Here is a 19,353-nt window from a genome sequence, read left to right on the forward strand (position 1 = left end):
GAAACGACCTCCTCCCATGGCTAACGGACTCAATGTCTCCTTGCATGGGTTCCAGTCGTCTCAGCTGAACTCATGACCTAGAACGAGAGATTGACTCAGGCTTCCCCTTTCTTCCCAGTAGCATCTGGACCTTCGTTGTAAGGACCCACATGGCGAGTATGAAAACAGGGTGGAGGGGTACTGAATCAAGTTCACTGGAACCAAGGGCCTCTCCGAAGTCTGAATTCCTCATCTAACTACGCAGTAAAGTACGTGGGGCCGGCTAAGCAAGGGATACCAAAAAGGCGGAGAATTCCCCAGTATGTATGATTTTCTGCAAGATACTTGGACGCGGATATCATGCAAGCTTCTCGGCGGCCCCTTGTGCCAAGATGATGCGGTCCGAAGACCTATCAAGCACCAAGCAAGGATGTTTGAATCGTCACAGGAGTCAGATCTGTAGCGGTGTGACAGCCATTTCTGCACGTATTCATATTGCAGTGAGTTGCTGCATATGGGGCGGAAGTTTGAGTTTATGTCGCATTCTATCCTTGTTCTCCCCGGCAGAGTGTCCGAGCGTGTTAAACATCTCATGGACATACTTCATGCAACTGACGTGACATTTCGTAAGAGCGACCAAGTAACAGCATAGGTGCATGTAATTCTACGTGCAAGGTCCGCTATTGGCGGAATGTCTAAGCAAGTGCGAAGCTCACCCAATTCCAAAACGAGCAGGTCATAGAATTTGTATATTGTCTTTGTTTGTAGCCTTACGCAGTCAAGGGTGACAAGATCATGTCTTACCTGGAGAGAAGGCGAGCTAGCAGCATGAGGCAAGCAACTGACTCTCGTAAGGCGGACGTAGGACACGAGAAATCCTCAATAATGTCGGTGTAAATTTTACGTGAGGCTGCCTCACTCATCGGAATGTGCAGTATAGAGCCAATCGACGATGTAAACAAACACTGCCTTTGTAACACACTTCAACTAGCAGTTCTAGTACGTTAACCATATCACAAAAGGCGGTAAGCGAAAGCGGAAGAACACTGTATCGGGTATGCCGCGGTATTCCTCCTGGTACCAATAAACCTACTCCCTGTCTATTCTAGACACTAGACGTGATGAGCTCGGCCGTAATAGAAAAGCTGCAAGCGAACAATTCGAACAATTGAACACTTTCTCAAAATAGGTACAAGGTATCTACACTAGAATGGCAGAAGACCAAATTCGTAGCAAATTATTGTTCCTTTCGTGAACTGAATCGGATAGTCTCTTGAGAAAAATGGGAAAGACAGATATATCCAAACAAGAAGTGAGAGTCTACACGGCGATCGTCACAACATAAAAGCATGAATATGACCAAATGTGGTCCCGAAAAATTCATTCATTGGTAAATTATAAATGTTTCTAGCCTTCTCATTTCAGCCGAGCCTCGACAATGCCCATGATTTCTCCTGGCTTTCTCCAAATCTTTACAAGCACCAAACCGGCACTATCGAGCAGACGAGAAAAATTCTTCTCTGTACGTTCAACGCCTCCGATTGCCAATAGACTAAGATCCTGCCAAGCGTGAGTCATTGTAGCTCCAACCTCCGGCACAATGATATCATGAATCAGGATTCTAGACCGATCACGGTCCATTGAAGCCGCTGTGTTCTGTAGAATCTGATTTCCTTCCGGATAATCTGGCCAGTCGTGGAAAACGCGTCGGAAATAATAGATCAAGGCCCCTGGAATTGATTTGTTAGCACGATCGCAACACTAGCCGGCGTCATATAGAACTTGTCTTACCGTGAATCGGCTGTGTCCCTTGCAGGAAATCATAAGACATGGATTCAATACCGTCGGTGCGCAAAGATTCGCTATGTTCGAGAATGACTGGGTTCAGATCTTGTAGCACTAGACGTCCTTTCAGCCCAGGTACATTCTTTTGGATTTGCCTCAGTGCATTGCCATGGCTGCCTGCTATATCGACAATGGCAATACAGTCGTTGGGCGAGACAGCGCCAATGGTGTTCTCCCAAGGATATAAATCCATGGCGATCTTGTCCGGGTCTGCCGCTTCCGCCTTGGTGACGCGAGGAACATGGTTTGGATTCTTATACAGGTACTCGAACATAGTCTGTCCTGGACAATTATGTACCATGGTGAATGGATTATTTCGCGTCGTGATTTTATCCTTCCAATCGTTTTGACGAAGAAACTCGCAGATTTGCAAGATTGGCGCAAAAATGAAGTCCGACCTGTGTATTTGTAAGACAGGAACTATACTTGAGATCTGTTGGTCTCATTGATACTCACATTACCGGAAAGCAGCCACCAATATCTGCTGTCAAGTATGCTTCAGAGAAAACGGTGTGGGCATACTCTTCTTCACCCACCTCGCGGAACGGGCCTGAGGGAGTCACAGCGCGCATCAAACGTACTGACCCAAGTTAACATCGATTATCCTTGATCATGATTTTAAATATGTTCCACATACTGAGAATGCCTTTGTCGAGGCCAGTGCGTGAAGATATCTCGCTGGCGGTCATCGTGTCCCCTCCTTTAGGTATGGCATCGAAAACCCCTGCCTCAAGGAGTGCTCTTAGAGATGCCATTTTGACGATCTGTTTTATGGAAGTGTTAGCTAGTAGCATGTTGCTAGTTTTTCGCTGCTCACTGACATCCTCAAAGTGCGTCAAGGCCGACAGAAGAGGGCCCCGTAGTGTTTGAACCAGACTTGATGCCTTCGCCTGGAGGTCAACCTTTACCTCATCCCCAGCACTATCAATCATATATCTTTGGGATGCGGCAGTCAAGTCATCAACAGCTTTCTGAACAGCGAGCTTCTGCTCATCTGTCTTTTCAATAGCCGTCATCGTACAGAAGAACCTTGGGCAGCACGATCGCGGGCAACAAGAAACAATAGAACATAAAAATTATCTTATAATGACAGGTTAGACTCTTGCTGCTTACTCTGGACGATCATAAACCATTGACCGGCTGACTTCGAAATGCCGCCACGCACGCCATGGATCAACTAAATGGCATTACGCTACTGTCTTCCAGTGAAATCCGAAAGCAACATGATATATCACAATAGATGCACTACGAGATGAGGCCGAATAGCGGTGTGCTGGTGTGTATAGATTCAGGTCAGCTTGTGTGGCATCGTGCCCCGATTCTAATATATGCAAGGAGCTGCGACGGGCTTTGGATAATGAGCCAGACCGCCTCGAAGCCTGTATTAACAGGGATGAAAAACCGCGATGACGAATGTCCACCGCCAGAGGGAGCCATGCAGATAATTTGCCTTTTTTTGCCAAGTTATTTGGACTCCTGATCTACCTGAATAGCTAAAGGGCCGTTCCGTAAACATTAATATGTGGAGCATTGTAGCCATAGCGTGGTCCTCCACAATATCTAGTCGGAGAACATTATATCTTTTGACGTGTAATTTGACTCTGCGCGGCGCAGGTGGTCAGACATTTGAATTTCCGAAAAGAAACTGTGTTAATTACAGAAAAGAATGGCTCTAGGAAAGCCCTTTTGACTGACGGTGAAATATCAAGGCATCTGAAAAGAATCATTGAATTCAAGAAAGTTATACCAGGTATATTCTCCCTAAACCTGCCTAGTTCCAATCTTGTATCACGACAATAAAACTTGAAAATGAGGAAATAATTAAATAGGCTCCAAGATAATCTCCTGCTCGGCGACCTTGAACCATGCGTCTGCTCGTTTCTGAAGCTCAGTTTGGTTCCTGACACATTGACCTGGGGACTTCAGAAGATAATGCTCGACTGTATATGCAACGAGTACTTTCAGGATCGTATCTGCTAACGCCTGTGCGATGCATTGGCGAGGCCCGAAGCCAAAACGCCAAAAGCGATATCGAAAGTTCGCCTTGGATTCCTCCAAGAACCTTCGAGGCCGGAAGCTCATTTTATCGGAGCCCCAAGCGTCATCCCAAATGTTCAATGCATTTGTGTCGACAACCATGTACGTCCCCTTGGGGATGCGATACCCACCAACCTCACGGTCCGTGGGCATTGATTGCGCATAGGTATAGTTGGTGACTGGCTTCAATCTCGCCGATTCGCTGATGCAGCTGGCTAATAGAGTAGAAGTACTCGCAATGTATTTTGTCCAGGAATCTTGAGACTTTTCAGATCGCGCCTCAGATATCTCCGTCCTAAGCTCGCTCTGTAAAGCGGTGTTTTCAGCTAGAAACGACGGGATCCATGAGAAGCTGCCGATGGTGACGTCGATATTCGCGAAGAGAGCCTCGTCCAATGTATGCATCAACTCGGTTGAGGTGATCTGGCCATTCTCAACCGCTGCGTACAACGGCACAATAGCACAATCGGAGGCTTTATTACTTTTCCTTGCATTGTGATATGCCTGTCGATTGAAACTGGCCCAGCGAGTGTGGAAAACGTACAGCTTATTCCTTAGGCTCGGTGAGAATAACTTGCTTATAGAGAAGAGTGATAAGCCCCCCCTTGAAAGCATATTGGAACACATCCGTCCGCAATTCAGTAATGTGCAAGAGTTCTTCCACCATTTTTGGAGATAACTCCCCGTATAGGAGATCACCTATAACCCAGAAAGGCAGGAGTTTAAGATCTTCAGCAGGCTTTATTCGTAGTGACTGTCCGCGTTCATATTCCCGATAGAGATCTCTGAAGTGCCGAGTAATCCGCGCCTGGACGAATGGAACGTATGCCGTAGGCTTTCGGGCAAAAGGTGGTGAGACCACAGCATGGACTCGTTTCCAGTGTTCTTGGCTAATAAGACCCACACCGTCCCCAACTAGGTCGCCCATGACCCATCCGCCGTTTAGGTTTGAAGCTTTCTGGTGATTTCCGGAATCTTTGAAAACCGTTTTTATCTCGTCCGCTCGCGTCAAAATGCTTGATATCTATTAGAACTCCGTCCGAAGGTGGTGGGCCATAACCAACATTTCAGGTGTGAGACCAACCCATATGCGATAGATCGGTCCATAGCTTTCCGCCCATTGACGGGAGATGCTTTGCCCTTCAAGAAATTTGATGCTCCCTCCGCCATCCGGGAATTGGTATGGACATGTCGGGATGAGTGTTTGGCCGTCTACTGAATAGATAGGATACCACCAGAGCAAAAAGCACTAGAATAAGAGATAACCCCTCAAGATTAGCTCATATTAGGAATTTTTTGCTCGGAACAGCACAAACATTGACCACCTTGGATACCAAACGATTGGCCCAGGTTTTTGGCTGAAATGCGCGCCACAATACCACCGAGATCGAGGCAGATGCCAATTGTATAAAAAAGGACAACTGATATGGCATTTTGTGAGCCTGGAACCGAGTGATCGAATTAGCAAATGGCTATTTCGACACGGGGAGGGAGTTGAAATACAACGTCGTTTCAAACCCTTTGTAAGGGAATATTTCCCTCGCATGATTAACAAGCCAAGTCTCGGCCTCACTGATCTGTCTGACTAAAATGAGTTTGTTCAGCAATTGGCTAGAAGCTACATTCAGTACTGTAGACATGACTCCATTCAGTATATTGCAGACCAACTCGTACAAGCCTGGGTGCATTCCTTCGTACATGGGGGTCATGTGGAGCCCATATGCAAGGGCTAAGCTGTAGGGTAGTATTATGTTCTGCCTTATAAAACATTGATCTGATATTCTTATGCAAGGACTGGGCGGGAAGATTTCTAGGTGCGGTCAAATAATTGGCGTACTAGGTGACCAGGCAGCATCCACTCCAAATCAAGATCGCAGTACTAATGACGAATTCCTGGCAAACGGAGAATGTGGAGTAGGGGAGGGATTCCATGGGTTGGCTCAATTAACCACACGGGGGCCAGATCCTTCACCTGAGATATTTGTTGGATTTATTTACTCCCGTGAAGAAACGAATGGTTCGGGACTTACCTTGTCCTGAACTTTGTTCTCAGCGTCACCATGAACCTTTCTCATGATCTTGATACTATTTCTCTCGCTTTGAGTGAGGGAACATTAACGGCATGGTCGACCGAGAGAGGAAACTCTACTCTCGAAGCTGATTTATTCAAGGCAGCATGGATCGTGTTGATTTCGCGAATCTCAGGTGTGCGAAATACCAAAATTGCAATGCTTCAAAAACCAGCAGTCTCTCCCAGCAATCGATCTCGCAAATTATCAAGATTTGTTCCGCATGTAGAGGCCTGGACCTTATCAGAAGACCCTGATAGCATCCTACTATATGCAGCTGAGAAACAACCGACGGAGGGTCTCGCCGAACTTGACGCCATGACGGCTTTGGTCATGAGATGGGATGATGATTCTATTGACGGGTCAATGACTGTGAGTAGATGCTTAGTATGTGTCCATCGGACAAAAGACTGATAGTCACCTAGTTACCACATGGTTTCCGAATCCTTTTCTTATTGGACTGCAGTATCTCACCCGCTCGAGTGTACATGCAATACTCCAGAGCTACTCTCACACAAAATTCAGCCTGCGCACAGTTGGCTGCTTTGGTCTGTATCCTGGAACAGAGAGTTCTAAGCCCATACTTGCCTCTGATAGAGGTAGATTTCCTGGGCTCTTATAGCAGGAACTTGATTGATAGTTGGAATGACCGTTACTCACTTTCAAGACCGAACGTTTGTATCCACACACTGATCTTGGAAAACTGCCGCGCGCAGCCTGATGCTGAAGCGCTATATGCCTGGGATGGATCCATTACTTATAGCGAGCTCGATCGTTTTTCAACGGCAATCAGTATCCAACTACGCTTTCTTGGGGTCGGTCCAGAGTCAGTTGTGCCGCTCTGCTTCGAAAAGTCGCGGTGGACGGCGGTTGCCATGCTAGGAGTGCTGAGAGCAGGAGGTGCTTTTGTTCTGTTGGACCCTTCCCATCCTGAGACTCGTCTGATGGAAATCTGCTCTGAAGTTCAGGCGACAGTTGTCGTCGTCTCCCGTTTACTGCATAAATTGGGCAGTCGACTTTGTCAACAGGCAGTTGTGGTCCCTGGAGATAAATCTCAGGAGGGTGATGATAAAGTCCTGAGAACATGCGTCAAGCCATCAAATGCTGCTTATATTGCCTTCACATCTGGGTCCACAGGAAAGCCCAAGGGAATTGTGATTGAGCATAAGTCCTTTTGCGCAAATGCACTTGCACAAAATGCAATCCAAGGCCTAAACACACATACTCGTGCTTTCCAATTCGCTTCCTATGGGTTTGACAGCTGTATTCTTGAGATGCTCATGACTTTGATTGCCGGAGGATGTGTCTGTATTCCTTCCGATGAGCAGCGGCTAAATGGTTTGGCAAACGCGATCTGCGCTTTGCGGGCAAACTGGCTAGAGCTGACCCCATCTGTTGCACGATTCATCAAGCCCGAGCAGGTACCGGACGTCAAATCAGTCCTACTGGTCGGTGAAGCGATGTCACAGGATCATGTCAGGCAATGGGCAGACCGCGTGCAACTCTTAAATGCATACGGTCCTGCCGAATGCAGCGTGGTGACCACTATTCAGCACCATGCGAGGTTGGATGATCCACATAATATCGGGCGCTCATACAGCAGTCACTGTTGGGTTGTGAATCCTTGCGACCATGAACAGCTTGAGCCACTGGGCGCCATAGGTGAATTACTCATTAGTGGACCGACCGTGGCTCGAGGCTACCTCAATCACCCTCGCCAGACGTCATTTATTAGAAAGCCCCGTTGGGCAGCGCAGTTTGGAGTTCCCGATTGTGAGAGATTTTATAAGACGGGGGACCTTGTTCGATATAATATCGAAGATGGTACACTGCGATACGTCGGACGGAAAGATCGAGAGGTTAAACTTCACGGTCAGCGTATTGACTTGCAAGAGATTGAATATGTTGCCTCCAAGTTTCCAGAGAAACCGATTACAGTCGTCGATGTGATACAAGTGGATGGTAGCAGCGCAGGCAAGCTTCTTACATTGTTCCTTGCATCCTCGGATGCCAATGCCATGCCTGGCTCCTCGAGCAGTCACGTTGTTAATCCAGATAGTGCCATGCGCACCATATCCACGAACATGAAATGCTGGCTTCAAGATCGCCTGCCTGCCTTTATGGTCCCAACTAAATACACTTGGGTCAATCATTACCCTTTGACCAGAACAGGAAAGCTCGATCGACGGGCGTTGGTTGATCTTGGAGCAGGCTCAAGTCCTTCATTTTCATCCGCTGCCAGACACGATTCCTCAAAGGAGACCAATCAAAGGGTTGATACTCTCAATCCAGGTCTTCAAGCAAAAGAGGATACTTTGAGGTCATTATTTGCCGAAATTTTGGGCTGCCCTGAACAAAGTATTGCCAGACATGACGGCTTCTATGAGCTAGGAGGAAATTCGTTAGCCGCCGTAGAACTTGTCTCTCGCGCAAGAAGCCAAGGTTTAGAGGTTACCGTTGCAGACGTCATGTACTCTCAGACAGCTCATTTGATTGCTCAATGCTCCATGGAGACCGCAGAAACCCCGGTCATCCCTCCCTTCTCGCTGTTGGTTGACGCTGATCAGAGTGTAAGCGCGGCCACTGAACAATGTCAGATACCAGAGAGTCAGATCGATGATATATATCCATGTACACCTCTGCAGGAAGGTCTCATGTACTTGTCTATAAAGAGCCCCGGCTCCTTTATGGGTACCTTTCAGTTCTCAGCGGCTCCTTCAACGAACCTGGTCCAGATTCATGCCGCATGGGAACAGCTTTGGCGGGCACATCCAATCTTACGAACTCGTATTGTGTTGGAGAAGTCTGGAAACATGATGCAGGTCGTCACGAAAGCGGATTTGTTTTTCAAGGACAAATCATTCGCCGACGATGACCAGCCCATGGGCTTGGGGACCCCCCTGGCACGCTTGAGGATCCATGCTGAGCGAGGTTCAGGCAGACGTGTCCTATTCATTCTTACAATTCACCATGTTCTGTTTGATGGATGGAGCTATAAACAGCTACTTCAGGACTTAGATCGCTTTTATGAAGGACTTACACCTCCGCCGCGGCCTCAGTTCGCTCGGTATATCAAATACCTTTCAACAACTGACATCGAAAAGAGCCGCGCTTTCTGGAAGCAAGAGTTCAGTAATCTTCAAGAACACTTTTTTCCACTCTCATCCCGGCGACCACCAACCGCACCAAATTGGCTTGTGAGAAAGCATGAAGTCTCCTTAGCCAAGTTGAACATCAACTGGAAACTTGCTAACCAGATCAAATTGGCGTGGGCACTGGTCATCTCTTCTCAAACAAAATCTAACGATGTCATATATGGGTTGACTGTTTCTGGCAGGAACGCTCCTATCCCAGAAATCGATCACATCACTGGCCCAACATTTACCACCTTACCTTTCAGGACACAGCTGAGCTCCTCGAAATCAGTCGAAGAAATGTTATCTCAGCTCCAAGAGCACGACATCTCCATCATTCCATTTGAGCATAATGGTCTCAGGTTCATCGCGGAATCAAGTCCAGAAGCGGCCCTTGCTTGCAGTTTTCAGTACCTCCTTACAATTCGGCTCCACCCTACTCAAAGTTCCTCATCAGTTCTGATTGACTTGCCTGAAAATGAGGATCAAGACATGAAATTTGCATCCTACCCCCTTTCAATTGTGGCCCAACAACGACGCAACTTCTTGGAAATCAAAGCTTTCTTTGATGGCAAGATTCTGAGTCCCTACCACGTCCAAACAATTTTAGATCATTTCGAAACGTCATTGCAACATGTGCTTCAGAAGCCCAAAAGTAAAATCAGAGACCTGCGGCTTCTTCCACCTCGATCATGGCAGCAAATGGCAGAAATCAACAAACAGATTCATATACAGCAAGAGTGCCTCAATGATGTGATCCAGAGATTTAGTATCACACAACCGAGTTCAGAAGCCGTCTGCGCATGGGATGGGTCTCTCACGTATGAAGAACTACTCGTCTTGGGGCGAGGTCTTGCAGGTCATCTCCAGTCTATGGGTGCCAGACCCGGCGCAGTCATCGGGATATGTATGGAACGCTCCAAATTGTTTCCTGTTGCCATTCTTGGTGTTTTGATGTCAGGGGCTGCTATGGTCCTATTGGAACCACAGTCCCCCATGAAGCGGTTGCATCAAATTTTGGGGGATGCCAATGCAAGAATGATTCTATGCTCTCTGGTTTCCCAGGGCAAGTTCCAAAGTATGACAGAGAATATGATGAAAGTCATTCCTGTGATACCTGACATGGTAAGTTGTTTGGCTTACGATTCCTGGTCTCCACCATCGGTCAATCCCAGTGATCCAATGTACATCGCTTTCACATCTGGATCAACGGGCACCCCAAAGGGAGTCGTAATAGAGCATGGGATGGTTTACTCGACTCTTTGGGCTCACAAGGATATCATTGGCGCCACGAATTCGTCTCGGTGCTTACTCTTTGCCTCGCCCGCGTTCGACATTTGCATTGCCGAAGTGATATTCATGCTTGGTACAGGGGGGTGCGTCTGTGTTCCCTCAGAAACCCAGCGCATGAGTGATCTTGCAGACACGATGACAATGATGCGGGTTAACATGGCCATGTTAACCCCTTCAGTGGTGCGGACCATATCACCAGACAAGGTACCAACTCTTCAGACATTGATCCTCGGTGGTGAGTCACCCTCGGTCTCGGACCTAGCAACGTGGGCCTCGCGGGTTCGACTGCATCAATCATATGGACCGGCAGAGTGTACCATGTACTCGGCAACAACAGCTCGATTGAGTTCCACTTCGGATCTGACCAACGTTGGATCATCCCCGAACGCTTCCTACTGGATTATCGACCCAGATAACCATGATGAACTTCGACCCATAGGCACAGTTGGAGAATTGCTGATCAGTGGTCCTCTTGTTGGGAGAGGCTATATCAATCGACCCGAAGAGTCGGAATGTGCCTTTATATTCGACCCTGCCTGGAGCCAACAATTTCCTTTCTTGCGAGGTTCTCGATTGTACAAAACCGGAGACCTTGCCATATTAAACCCTGATAAGTCTTTGATTTTAATCGGTAGAAAAGATACTCAGGTCAAGCTTCATGGACAGCGGATCGAACTCCACGAGATTGAGCATTGTGCTGAGAGCTACCAACAGGGCAGTGCGGTCATTGCAGAGTTGGTAGAATTCCACAGCATCCATACATCCAGCCTGGTAATGTTCGCCTATAATACAACAACGGCAGAGACGACGGTAGCGATCACACCTGATCTCGATGGCAAACAAAGATTCTTCATCCCACCGTCAACAGAGAATCAATGCTTCCTGGACGGCTTGAGGAAACATCTCAGCCAGCACCTTCCGTCGTATATGATTCCATCTTATATACTGGAGCTATCGTGTGTACCACTCGGTCCAAGTGGCAAAGTGGATCGCAAGACACTGAGGAAAGCTGCGTCGATGCTCGGAAAGGAAACATTGCAAATGTATCTGGGCGGCTTGGCCACAACGAAGACTGAACCAAAAGATGATCAACAGCGGTTCATTCAGTCGATTTTTGCTAAAGCTTTAGCGCTGAAACGCGAACTTATTGGGGTAGACGACAGCTTCTTCGCCCTAGGAGGCGATTCAATCAGTGCCATACGAGTTCTCACGTTGTGTCGGAAGAGCAATATAACCATCTCCATGTCGGATATTCTTTCACACGACACCGTGTCCTCGCTCTGTGCCCATCTCAATACTGTCCAAAAGCACTCTCCGGAGTGCGCCTACGATACAGACGTTAGTACACACAATCAAGGTAAGAGTGAAGTTACGTTTATGCCTCTTGGGAATGCCGCTCAAGAGTATGAAATTATCCGGTCACGTTTGAACTTGCTGGAATCAGATTCCATCGAGGGCGTATATCCGGCCTCCAATGCTCATAGCGGCGTGTTGGAGTTTTATAACCTCGAGAATACAAGTACGGCTATCTTTCAAATTCTTCCTGTGGGCTCAGTGAGTGCAAACGAAGTGAGTCACGCTTGGAATCAACTTGTCCAGCGCCACGTTGCCTTGCGTACGGTTCTCTTGAAAGACCCAAATGTTCACGCAAAGTGGCTGCACGTTACTCTCAACCAGGGAACAGCGCAGGTCCTTGTCCTTCCGCCTAGCGAGAATGCACTGTCCGAGTTGAGGAAACTTGAGCCTGTTAAATCTTGGCACTTGTCACCTCCACATCGGCTTTTCATCGGTCAAAGCCTCTCTGGAGAGGTATTCATGAGGTTAGAAACGGGAGGCGCTCTTATCGATGCTTTTTCCATGTCAATTCTAATAAAGGAGCTTTCTGTCTTGCTCGATGGTCAGACGCTACCCAAGATCGCTGTCACCTACAGAGAATACCTTTCTCATCTCGACCATCAACTTCACACGAAGTCTCTAAAGTACTGGGCACTGGTACTTCATGGTGATTACTCGTCTCACCTGTCTCGACTTCCCTCCACACAGGCCCTGGAAAACATACTTCCTCAATCCAAGCATCGCACCCAGAGTCGAAGCCTCTCGCTAGCAAAATTCAAAGAGTTCGACGCTTTCTGGCGTTTCAACCGTCTCACAGTCACGAATATCTTCCAACTGGCATGGGCATTGACTCTGGCCAATCTCACAAATTCCCATGATGTCTGCTTCGGCACAATCACCTCAGGACGCGAGAATTCCCAAATCGAACTCTGGGACATAGTTGGCTCATTTTTCAACATACTACCGTGTCGATTCTCTTTCGATCCCGACTGTACAATTCTCGACACCTTGTACCAGAATCAAGACGCAATTCAAAGTCGAAATGATCACCAGAATTGTTCCATGCCAGAGATGGTTCACAACTCAGACACAAAAGCTTCAAAAAGTGACCAGCTACCTTTCAATACCATCTTGACGGTGCAGAATCAAGTCTCTACACATTCGCACGGAGAAAGACACACGGCCAGCGAGATCGAGATCAAGCTCCTTGAATTAGAAGATCCAACGGAGGTGAGTGTCCGTAATTGAATCAAGGATACAAAGAGACTAATGAGTTCTCGATCAGTATGACTTTTGCATTGCCGTCTCTCCCTCTCCCTCCCAAATTGGAATTGAACTCCGCTACTGGACATCAACAGCATCGGAGGAGTATGCCTCAAGTATCTTGAATCTTCTCATTGATCATGTCGATCTTATTGTGCAGAGTGCGACAGAGCCACTGAGAAAGGTGATCAGCATTGAATCATAGGGATTGCCATGAAAGATTCAGATAGGGCTTGACTTCTTCTCCTGCAAATCTACGTTTAGGTCGTTTTTATCGCGCTCTTTCGTCATGTCATTACGCATTAAGGGCTCTATATATATTAAAGTCCTCAATTCTAATACAACGCAGTCTTTCTACGTCTTCATACTGTATGTAAATCAGAAAGCAATAAATTTTATACGCACTTTGCTTCCTGTCTATACTCTATCAGCCATCTAGTATGGAGGCTAAAATGGTCTTATACAAGGCATTATATATGGTCTTCTCTACAAAAACTGCCATGCACAAGGCCACTTCATCCTCTACACTTGACATCCCGAAAAGGCCGAAATGGGAGGCGGTAATCTGTTTAATGGGCCGTGAATATTGCTTCGATCCAGTTCTCTCTATTTTTCGCCGTACTTATGGTTTTCGGAAATGGGCAACCAAAAAAGGCAATCGCGAATCCGAGCTCAGCCAAAACCTTTCGTTCGTGGATAACCTGGCGATCCTCGTAGCTGGACTCTGGAGATCATCATGGTCCCAAACGAAAGGTAAAATATGAATCCAAAATCCGAGTTGGAGTCATCACCCCTTATTTGACCCCCAGCTGCTCATCTTGACTTTACTTCAAGCCATTCGAGGCTCGGATTTGGTCCATCAACATCATGAGGCGCAATGTTTCTTGCTAGGGCATAACAGAGCTCTCTTTTCTCCCTACCAGTAGATCTTTGCCCACGGTATCTTGCTCGTACCAAAAGCCACAGCCCTCTGTTTTGAACTCTTTTCTTTCTTCTTGCTCCCCTTTCTTTCGGATGACCAAGAATTGCGGCTTTGACGCAGCGACGCCTCCAACAGAAAAACTACCCTCTGAACCCTCAATACGACAAAACTCTGAGCCTGATCGGAAACAGTAGCTTGCGGTGCATATAGCCTGGATATTCAGCGTCCGGTAGTTCAAAATGACACTGGTCATTTCATCGGCTCCGTTGCAAAAGCTCATACTTGACACAACTTCGGGCTCCTCGACCTTTTCCGGGGATGAGGCTTGCCTCAGGTGATCCAAAATCAGCGAAGCCCAAGTGAGAGGGTAAATTCCGATGTCGAGAAGGGCACCGGCGCCAAGCAAAGGGTCTGCAGTGCGCGATTTAGGCGGTAGACTTGAGAGGGGCATTTCCAGCCCGAAGTCGACGAACACCCGAGATATGGTGCCTATGACTTTGTCTTCGTGCAGCAAATTTTGTAGTTCGGCAAAAAAAGGAAAGAATCGCGTCCAAACAGCTGGATCAGATTAGTTTGAGTTTAGGTCAGGATGCCTGGATAGAAAGGAAGCGACTGCATAACGTAATTCATCACCGAGTGGGCCACACCACCGAGTGGGCCACCCAACCACTTTTTCGCGTCCTACCGCGTCAATCTGTCTTCTATCAACCACCATGCGTCCAAATCGTATCGGATCAAGCCAGGATTCTATCCAGCAAGAAGGCCGCCCCCTACTTGCTATATAAGCTATCAAAAGCAAAGAAATTGGCACTATACGGCAGGCTGCAGATCAATTTCAAGTGCCTTGTTCTACGCTCACGCGTCGACTACGCGGGACTACAAATCGCGCTGAAACTCGTCTAAATGGCCATAAACTATCGCAAATCGAGGAAGATTCTCTTATCCAGTGGATTATCTCAATAGATACCCGCGGTGTATAAATGGGATCTTTCTAGAATAATAAAAAAATTGACTTGGCCTTCCTTTACAGTTCGAACCTTCAGAGCAGCGACAGAGCTCCCACAATATCCTGGTATGTAGCATATCAAAATTGCGATACGTCTTATTCATTTAAACGCAGACAACATCCTTTTAGTTCACGACTTCTGCTGGCACAGACTGATGAAACATTTCGACCACCTTCCTCGTCTTGACAAACTGATTAGGGTACTACAAATAACACAAATCCCGAGATATAAAGAACTCCAAGGCAAGGGAGTTTCATTGTCCTCAAAAATGTTATATAATTAACAGATTATTCAAGATTACCGTCGCCCTCCAAATTTCCGTTCAGCAATCAAAACAATGAATTATGAAGGAATCAGATCATTTATTCAATTACGCAAGCTCCGAAAGAACAACCGGATGCCTTGTGGCACAAAGTTGTTTCTTGACATAACCTCCCAGACCGATTGTTTTCCCTTGCTTCCCATCGAATTTCGCCTTATTATCGCTCAATATCTCTCTACCACTGAATTCTTCGCGCTTGGGCTTTCATCAAAAGCAATGGCCCCTTTGTTTGAGTGTGAATAGTTCTGGAGAACCAGATTTTCGCTCCATGGCGAACGAGGCTATTTAAACTTTCTTACTAAAAGCAGGTATCGAGATTGGAGTCTTATATATCGATGCCGTCGTTCAGACTTTGTCTCGCCTTGTAAGCTCTATGACTGGAGAAAGCAATGGTTTAGCAATGAGACCGTACGGGACAGATATATTATGACCGAAGAGGCAGATACAGCTCTACCAATAGATGGTGAAATGCGATTAGAAACTGTTGTAATTTTACAGTGCATATCCGTGCAGGATATGCCTGCCTCAGGCAGGTACTGTATATCGGAATGTTTTATATGCAACCAATCAACGATATCAAAAGCTCTGTTTCTGTATTACCCCTGATTCTTGCAATTTATAACGTGGTCGGTAAGCGAGTGGTCCATGTAAGCGAGTGGCCATCCGCGAAACACCATAGTTAAGGCCATATTGTACAACTTCAAGATATTAATAATTATACATTATCCTTGCCTGGCCCTTAGCATGTTAATGTTTCTTGGTACGTAAAACAGCATATATCGACTAGAAATTAAATATATAAGTGTTTGATTCAAAAAATACCACCCTGATGGCTAATAATATATATTTCTGATGCTGACCGTGATTTAAAACATTGAAAGACCCTATATATATCCTTAATATAGAATAGATAGTAGCTCATAACAAGAAAATTTAACAAAAAGTCATAGTTTTTGGAATATGAAGTTGTAAAATATGGCCTTAACTATGGTGTTTCGCGGGTGGCCACTAGCTTACATGGACCACTCGCTTACCGACCACGTTAGGGGGATTCTAGATTACATAATGAAATGGGGATGGCTCGATAGCTGTCTGGCAACGCAGACTGGACAACAACAACCAACAGACAACACACACACACAACACGTAGTATAGGTCGTCCTAGTGGAGATCATAAGTGTCGTACGGGTTGGGTCGTGGGACCGTACGGGCAATCCTGAGCGCAGCAATCATAAATGAGGCCGTACGGTTTTTCGACTTAGGCCATCCATTGCTTACACCCAAAATATTCGTGACACCTCAGGCCGCAACTGTATTCATTATGTTATGCGTTCCACCACTAACGTGGTTCACAAGCGAGTGACGCGCCCAAGCGAGTGACGCACCCACCCAAATTTTCTACACTTTTATGCATATTAATCAACCACAACGCCTTTATATTGATTAATCTCTAGCTTTATAGGTATTCCTTCTATGTCCGATTACTCCGCAATTAGTGCATTGGGGTAGACGACGCGTCTTCGGTGCTGGTGTGTCCCGCGGTAGTAGGCTTAGTGGAGCTAGTATTACCTAAGGGGGCTCTTTATGAGCTTCCTTGAGCTCTAATACTTCTCGTACGGATAGACCGTTATCGTGGGCTATCTATCTATTCTTATAAGCACGTTTTTGCTTTTGCGTAGCGTTTGCGGCACGTAGTTACTTATTTTCTTGCTCGAGAAGGATACTGTTTTGTATTGCGATCTGATAGCCTTTAATAAGCTGGTTTAACGCGGTTTGCGAAGGCGATAGCGGGCTTTTTGAGTATCGTTTTAAGAAAGCTTTAATTGAGGATACTTGCTTCAAAAGCTCGTCGACGTTCGCGGGCGTATATAGTGAGATTCTGGAGGTGGAAAGGTGTGTATTGCTAAGTAAGTGTACGAAAGGATAGAAATATGCCTTAAGGGCGGTGCCGTATGGCAGAAAAAGTAGGGTAACGTGACCGTTCGTATCCCCATACAAGGCCGTGTTATCACAATATTAATTAATTAAAGAATACCCTGTATGATTACTAAGCGACTGACCTTGAATTTATGTAGAAATGGATTTGTAGGTTTTCAGTTTCAGATTTAAATCCCATTGGATTGGGTTGGGTTTTGGCGCAGTCTATGTAAGACAGATAACTGAGATGGTAATGTTTTTTAATTTGGCTAGTGATAAATATGAACAACTAAAGCGTAAATATGAGCAACTGGTGCGGTGATACAGGCAACTGGGGGGGGAGATAAGCAAGCGGAGCGGGGAGATAAGCAAGCGGAGCGGGGAGATAAACAAGCGGAGCAGAATATGAGCCACTGAAGCGGGTTTAACCAAGTTACTCCGCAGAACCGACGTGTCGAGCTACCCGGAGTTACGGAATGGTCACACGCATGACTTAAGCATGAGATCATCAGTCGTGGACGGTAGCTTATATAGCCTTGTAGTTTAGCCCGTCCGATGGCGTTTCGGATTCAAGGCTCTTTGGCGCAACTTTGAGAACAATCACTTCTTATCTATAACTTGATTTGCTGCTCGTCATAAAAACTGCTCTTTGTACTTCTCCATCGTCATGTCTAGCACCAAAATCGTACATGTCCCCCACCTTGGTGGTATCGAGGCATCTTACCAAATGTCTCGACCTTACGATCCGACCAAGCCAACTTTGGTTCTCGTCAATTCGTTTACCACGTCGTCAGAGCTTTACCGCCAGCAGTACGCAAACAAGGAGCTGACCGACACAATGAATCTGCTTGCCATCGAGCTTCTCGGCCATGGCCAGACACGCACTGAGCGCGAAAATTGGACGTATTGGGATACGGCTGAGATGAACCTGCAAGTCCTTGATGCCCTGAATATCAAGAAGGCTTTTGTACTCGGCACAAGTCAAGGCGGCTGGATCACAGTGCGGATGGCCTTGATGCGGCCGGACAAGGTGGATATAATCCTTACAACGTTGAGTCATTCTAGAAAAATATTATGCTAACAAATGGGTATTGAGATTTCTGGCATCATCCCCCTAGGCACGTCAATGGATTCTGAAACCGACATAACCCGCAGTCTTGATTGCTGGGACGCGCCTAGCCTATTAACTCCCTCTATTGAGAAGTGGACTTCTCAACAGCCCACACCTCAGTTTGAGGCCGATCAAGAATACTGCGATTTCTTGATCGACATCGGCTTCGGTAAAGATGACTGTCCTGCTGATGTTCGCAATTTCTGGCGCAATACCATCCGCCAGAATTATTTAGGCGACGATGGCCGGCGTCGCCTTCGCATGGCAGCTATAAACTTGAGGGATCGGGATGGGCTGCACCCGAGGCTTTTTGATGTGCATTGTCCCGTGATGTGGTTGCATGTAAGTTATTGCATCTTTCTTTCTCATTCGCCAAAGTCTTGATTTTGTATTTAAGAACATAAATACGTTTATATTCATCACTAACTTACCGTTCGTGCAGGGAACTAAAGATGTAGTCTACTCCCTGACCAACGCCGAGCGCGAGATCAAGTTATTTGTGAACTCTCCTGACGCGCGCCTTGTAACTGTTCAAAATGGTGCTCATTTCTTAAGTGCTTCACATCCCAAAGAAGTGGACCAGGCGTTGATTCAGTTTGTGAACAAGTATAGCGCATAAGATCTGACTATTGACGCGTGTTTCTGTTGAATATCGACCAGTGGTTATCTCTATGCCTGATGTTTGGCTTCCTCTATTATCTTCTCAATGCCAAATTTTTTAAATTGAGCTACCTAATTGTTGTAGTGGACATATATCTATAGGACGAGAAAGAAGCATGAAGAAATATTGATATTGACGGATACGTCCCCTTTGCTGTGATTCCTCTACGAAGTCAAGAAAAGCCTTGACTCTGTCCTCGTCAGAGACATTAACCATTTGTACTGACTCGTCACCTAATAGTCCAAAAAGACCTGTCTTGTCGGCGTATTCATTGCTTGTGTGTATTTTAATTGTCCGAACTACATCAATCCAACTAGGCATTTTCCTGAGAGACTCCTTTTCGTACCCTCCAATAAAGTGAAGGTTTTCGCTGATAAAAGAGCCCCCTCGGACCTCTTCGCACGGAATGATGGAGCGGCTTAACAAAGTCACAGCGCGTGACTCGCGGCATACACGAG

At 46.5% G+C, this 19,353-nt stretch overlaps 5 protein-coding genes across 5 annotated transcripts; 2 read left to right on the forward strand and 3 right to left on the reverse strand.

The window, feature by feature from the left end:
• Positions 1 to 1,395: 1,395 nt before the first annotated feature.
• Positions 1,396 to 2,840, reverse strand: N7443_005314 (uncharacterized protein; the record flags this gene model as incomplete). Its single annotated transcript, XM_056885370.1, has 5 exons — positions 1,396 to 1,709; positions 1,771 to 2,222; positions 2,281 to 2,404; positions 2,462 to 2,588; positions 2,646 to 2,840. The coding sequence occupies 5 exons, from the start codon at positions 2,838 to 2,840 to the stop codon at positions 1,396 to 1,398; spliced, it is 1,212 nt and encodes a 403-aa protein (XP_056740818.1).
• Positions 2,841 to 3,645: 805 nt separating this feature from the next.
• Positions 3,646 to 5,294, reverse strand: N7443_005315 (cytochrome P450; the record flags this gene model as incomplete). The annotated part of the gene is given in 4 exon segments (XM_056885371.1): positions 3,646 to 4,434; positions 4,487 to 4,877; positions 4,896 to 5,110; positions 5,178 to 5,294. The coding sequence occupies 4 exon segments, from the start codon at positions 5,292 to 5,294 to the stop codon at positions 3,646 to 3,648; spliced, it is 1,512 nt and encodes a 503-aa protein (XP_056740819.1).
• A 627-nt stretch (positions 5,295 to 5,921) lies between these two features.
• N7443_005316 (non-ribosomal peptide synthetase) lies at positions 5,922 to 13,160 on the forward strand (the record flags this gene model as incomplete). Its single annotated transcript, XM_056885372.1, has 3 exons — positions 5,922 to 6,302; positions 6,356 to 12,922; positions 12,978 to 13,160. The coding sequence occupies 3 exons, from the start codon at positions 5,922 to 5,924 to the stop codon at positions 13,158 to 13,160; spliced, it is 7,131 nt and encodes a 2,376-aa protein (XP_056740820.1).
• A 682-nt stretch (positions 13,161 to 13,842) lies between these two features.
• Positions 13,843 to 14,328, reverse strand: N7443_005317 (uncharacterized protein; the record flags this gene model as incomplete). The annotated part of the gene is made up of 1 exon (XM_056885373.1): positions 13,843 to 14,328. The coding sequence occupies one exon, from the start codon at positions 14,326 to 14,328 to the stop codon at positions 13,843 to 13,845; it is 486 nt and encodes a 161-aa protein (XP_056740821.1).
• A 3,462-nt stretch (positions 14,329 to 17,790) lies between these two features.
• N7443_005318 (alpha/beta fold hydrolase) lies at positions 17,791 to 18,853 on the forward strand (the record flags this gene model as incomplete). The annotated part of the gene is made up of 3 exons (XM_056885374.1): positions 17,791 to 18,153; positions 18,220 to 18,576; positions 18,677 to 18,853. The coding sequence occupies 3 exons, from the start codon at positions 17,791 to 17,793 to the stop codon at positions 18,851 to 18,853; spliced, it is 897 nt and encodes a 298-aa protein (XP_056740822.1).
• Positions 18,854 to 19,353: the final 500 nt, after the last annotated feature.

The sequence above is a fragment of the Penicillium atrosanguineum genome, assembly GCF_028827265.1.
Source record: "Penicillium atrosanguineum strain IBT 20685 chromosome Unknown utg000004l_segment0_segment0, whole genome shotgun sequence".
NCBI classification, from domain to species: Eukaryota; Fungi; Ascomycota; class Eurotiomycetes; order Eurotiales; family Aspergillaceae; genus Penicillium; species Penicillium atrosanguineum.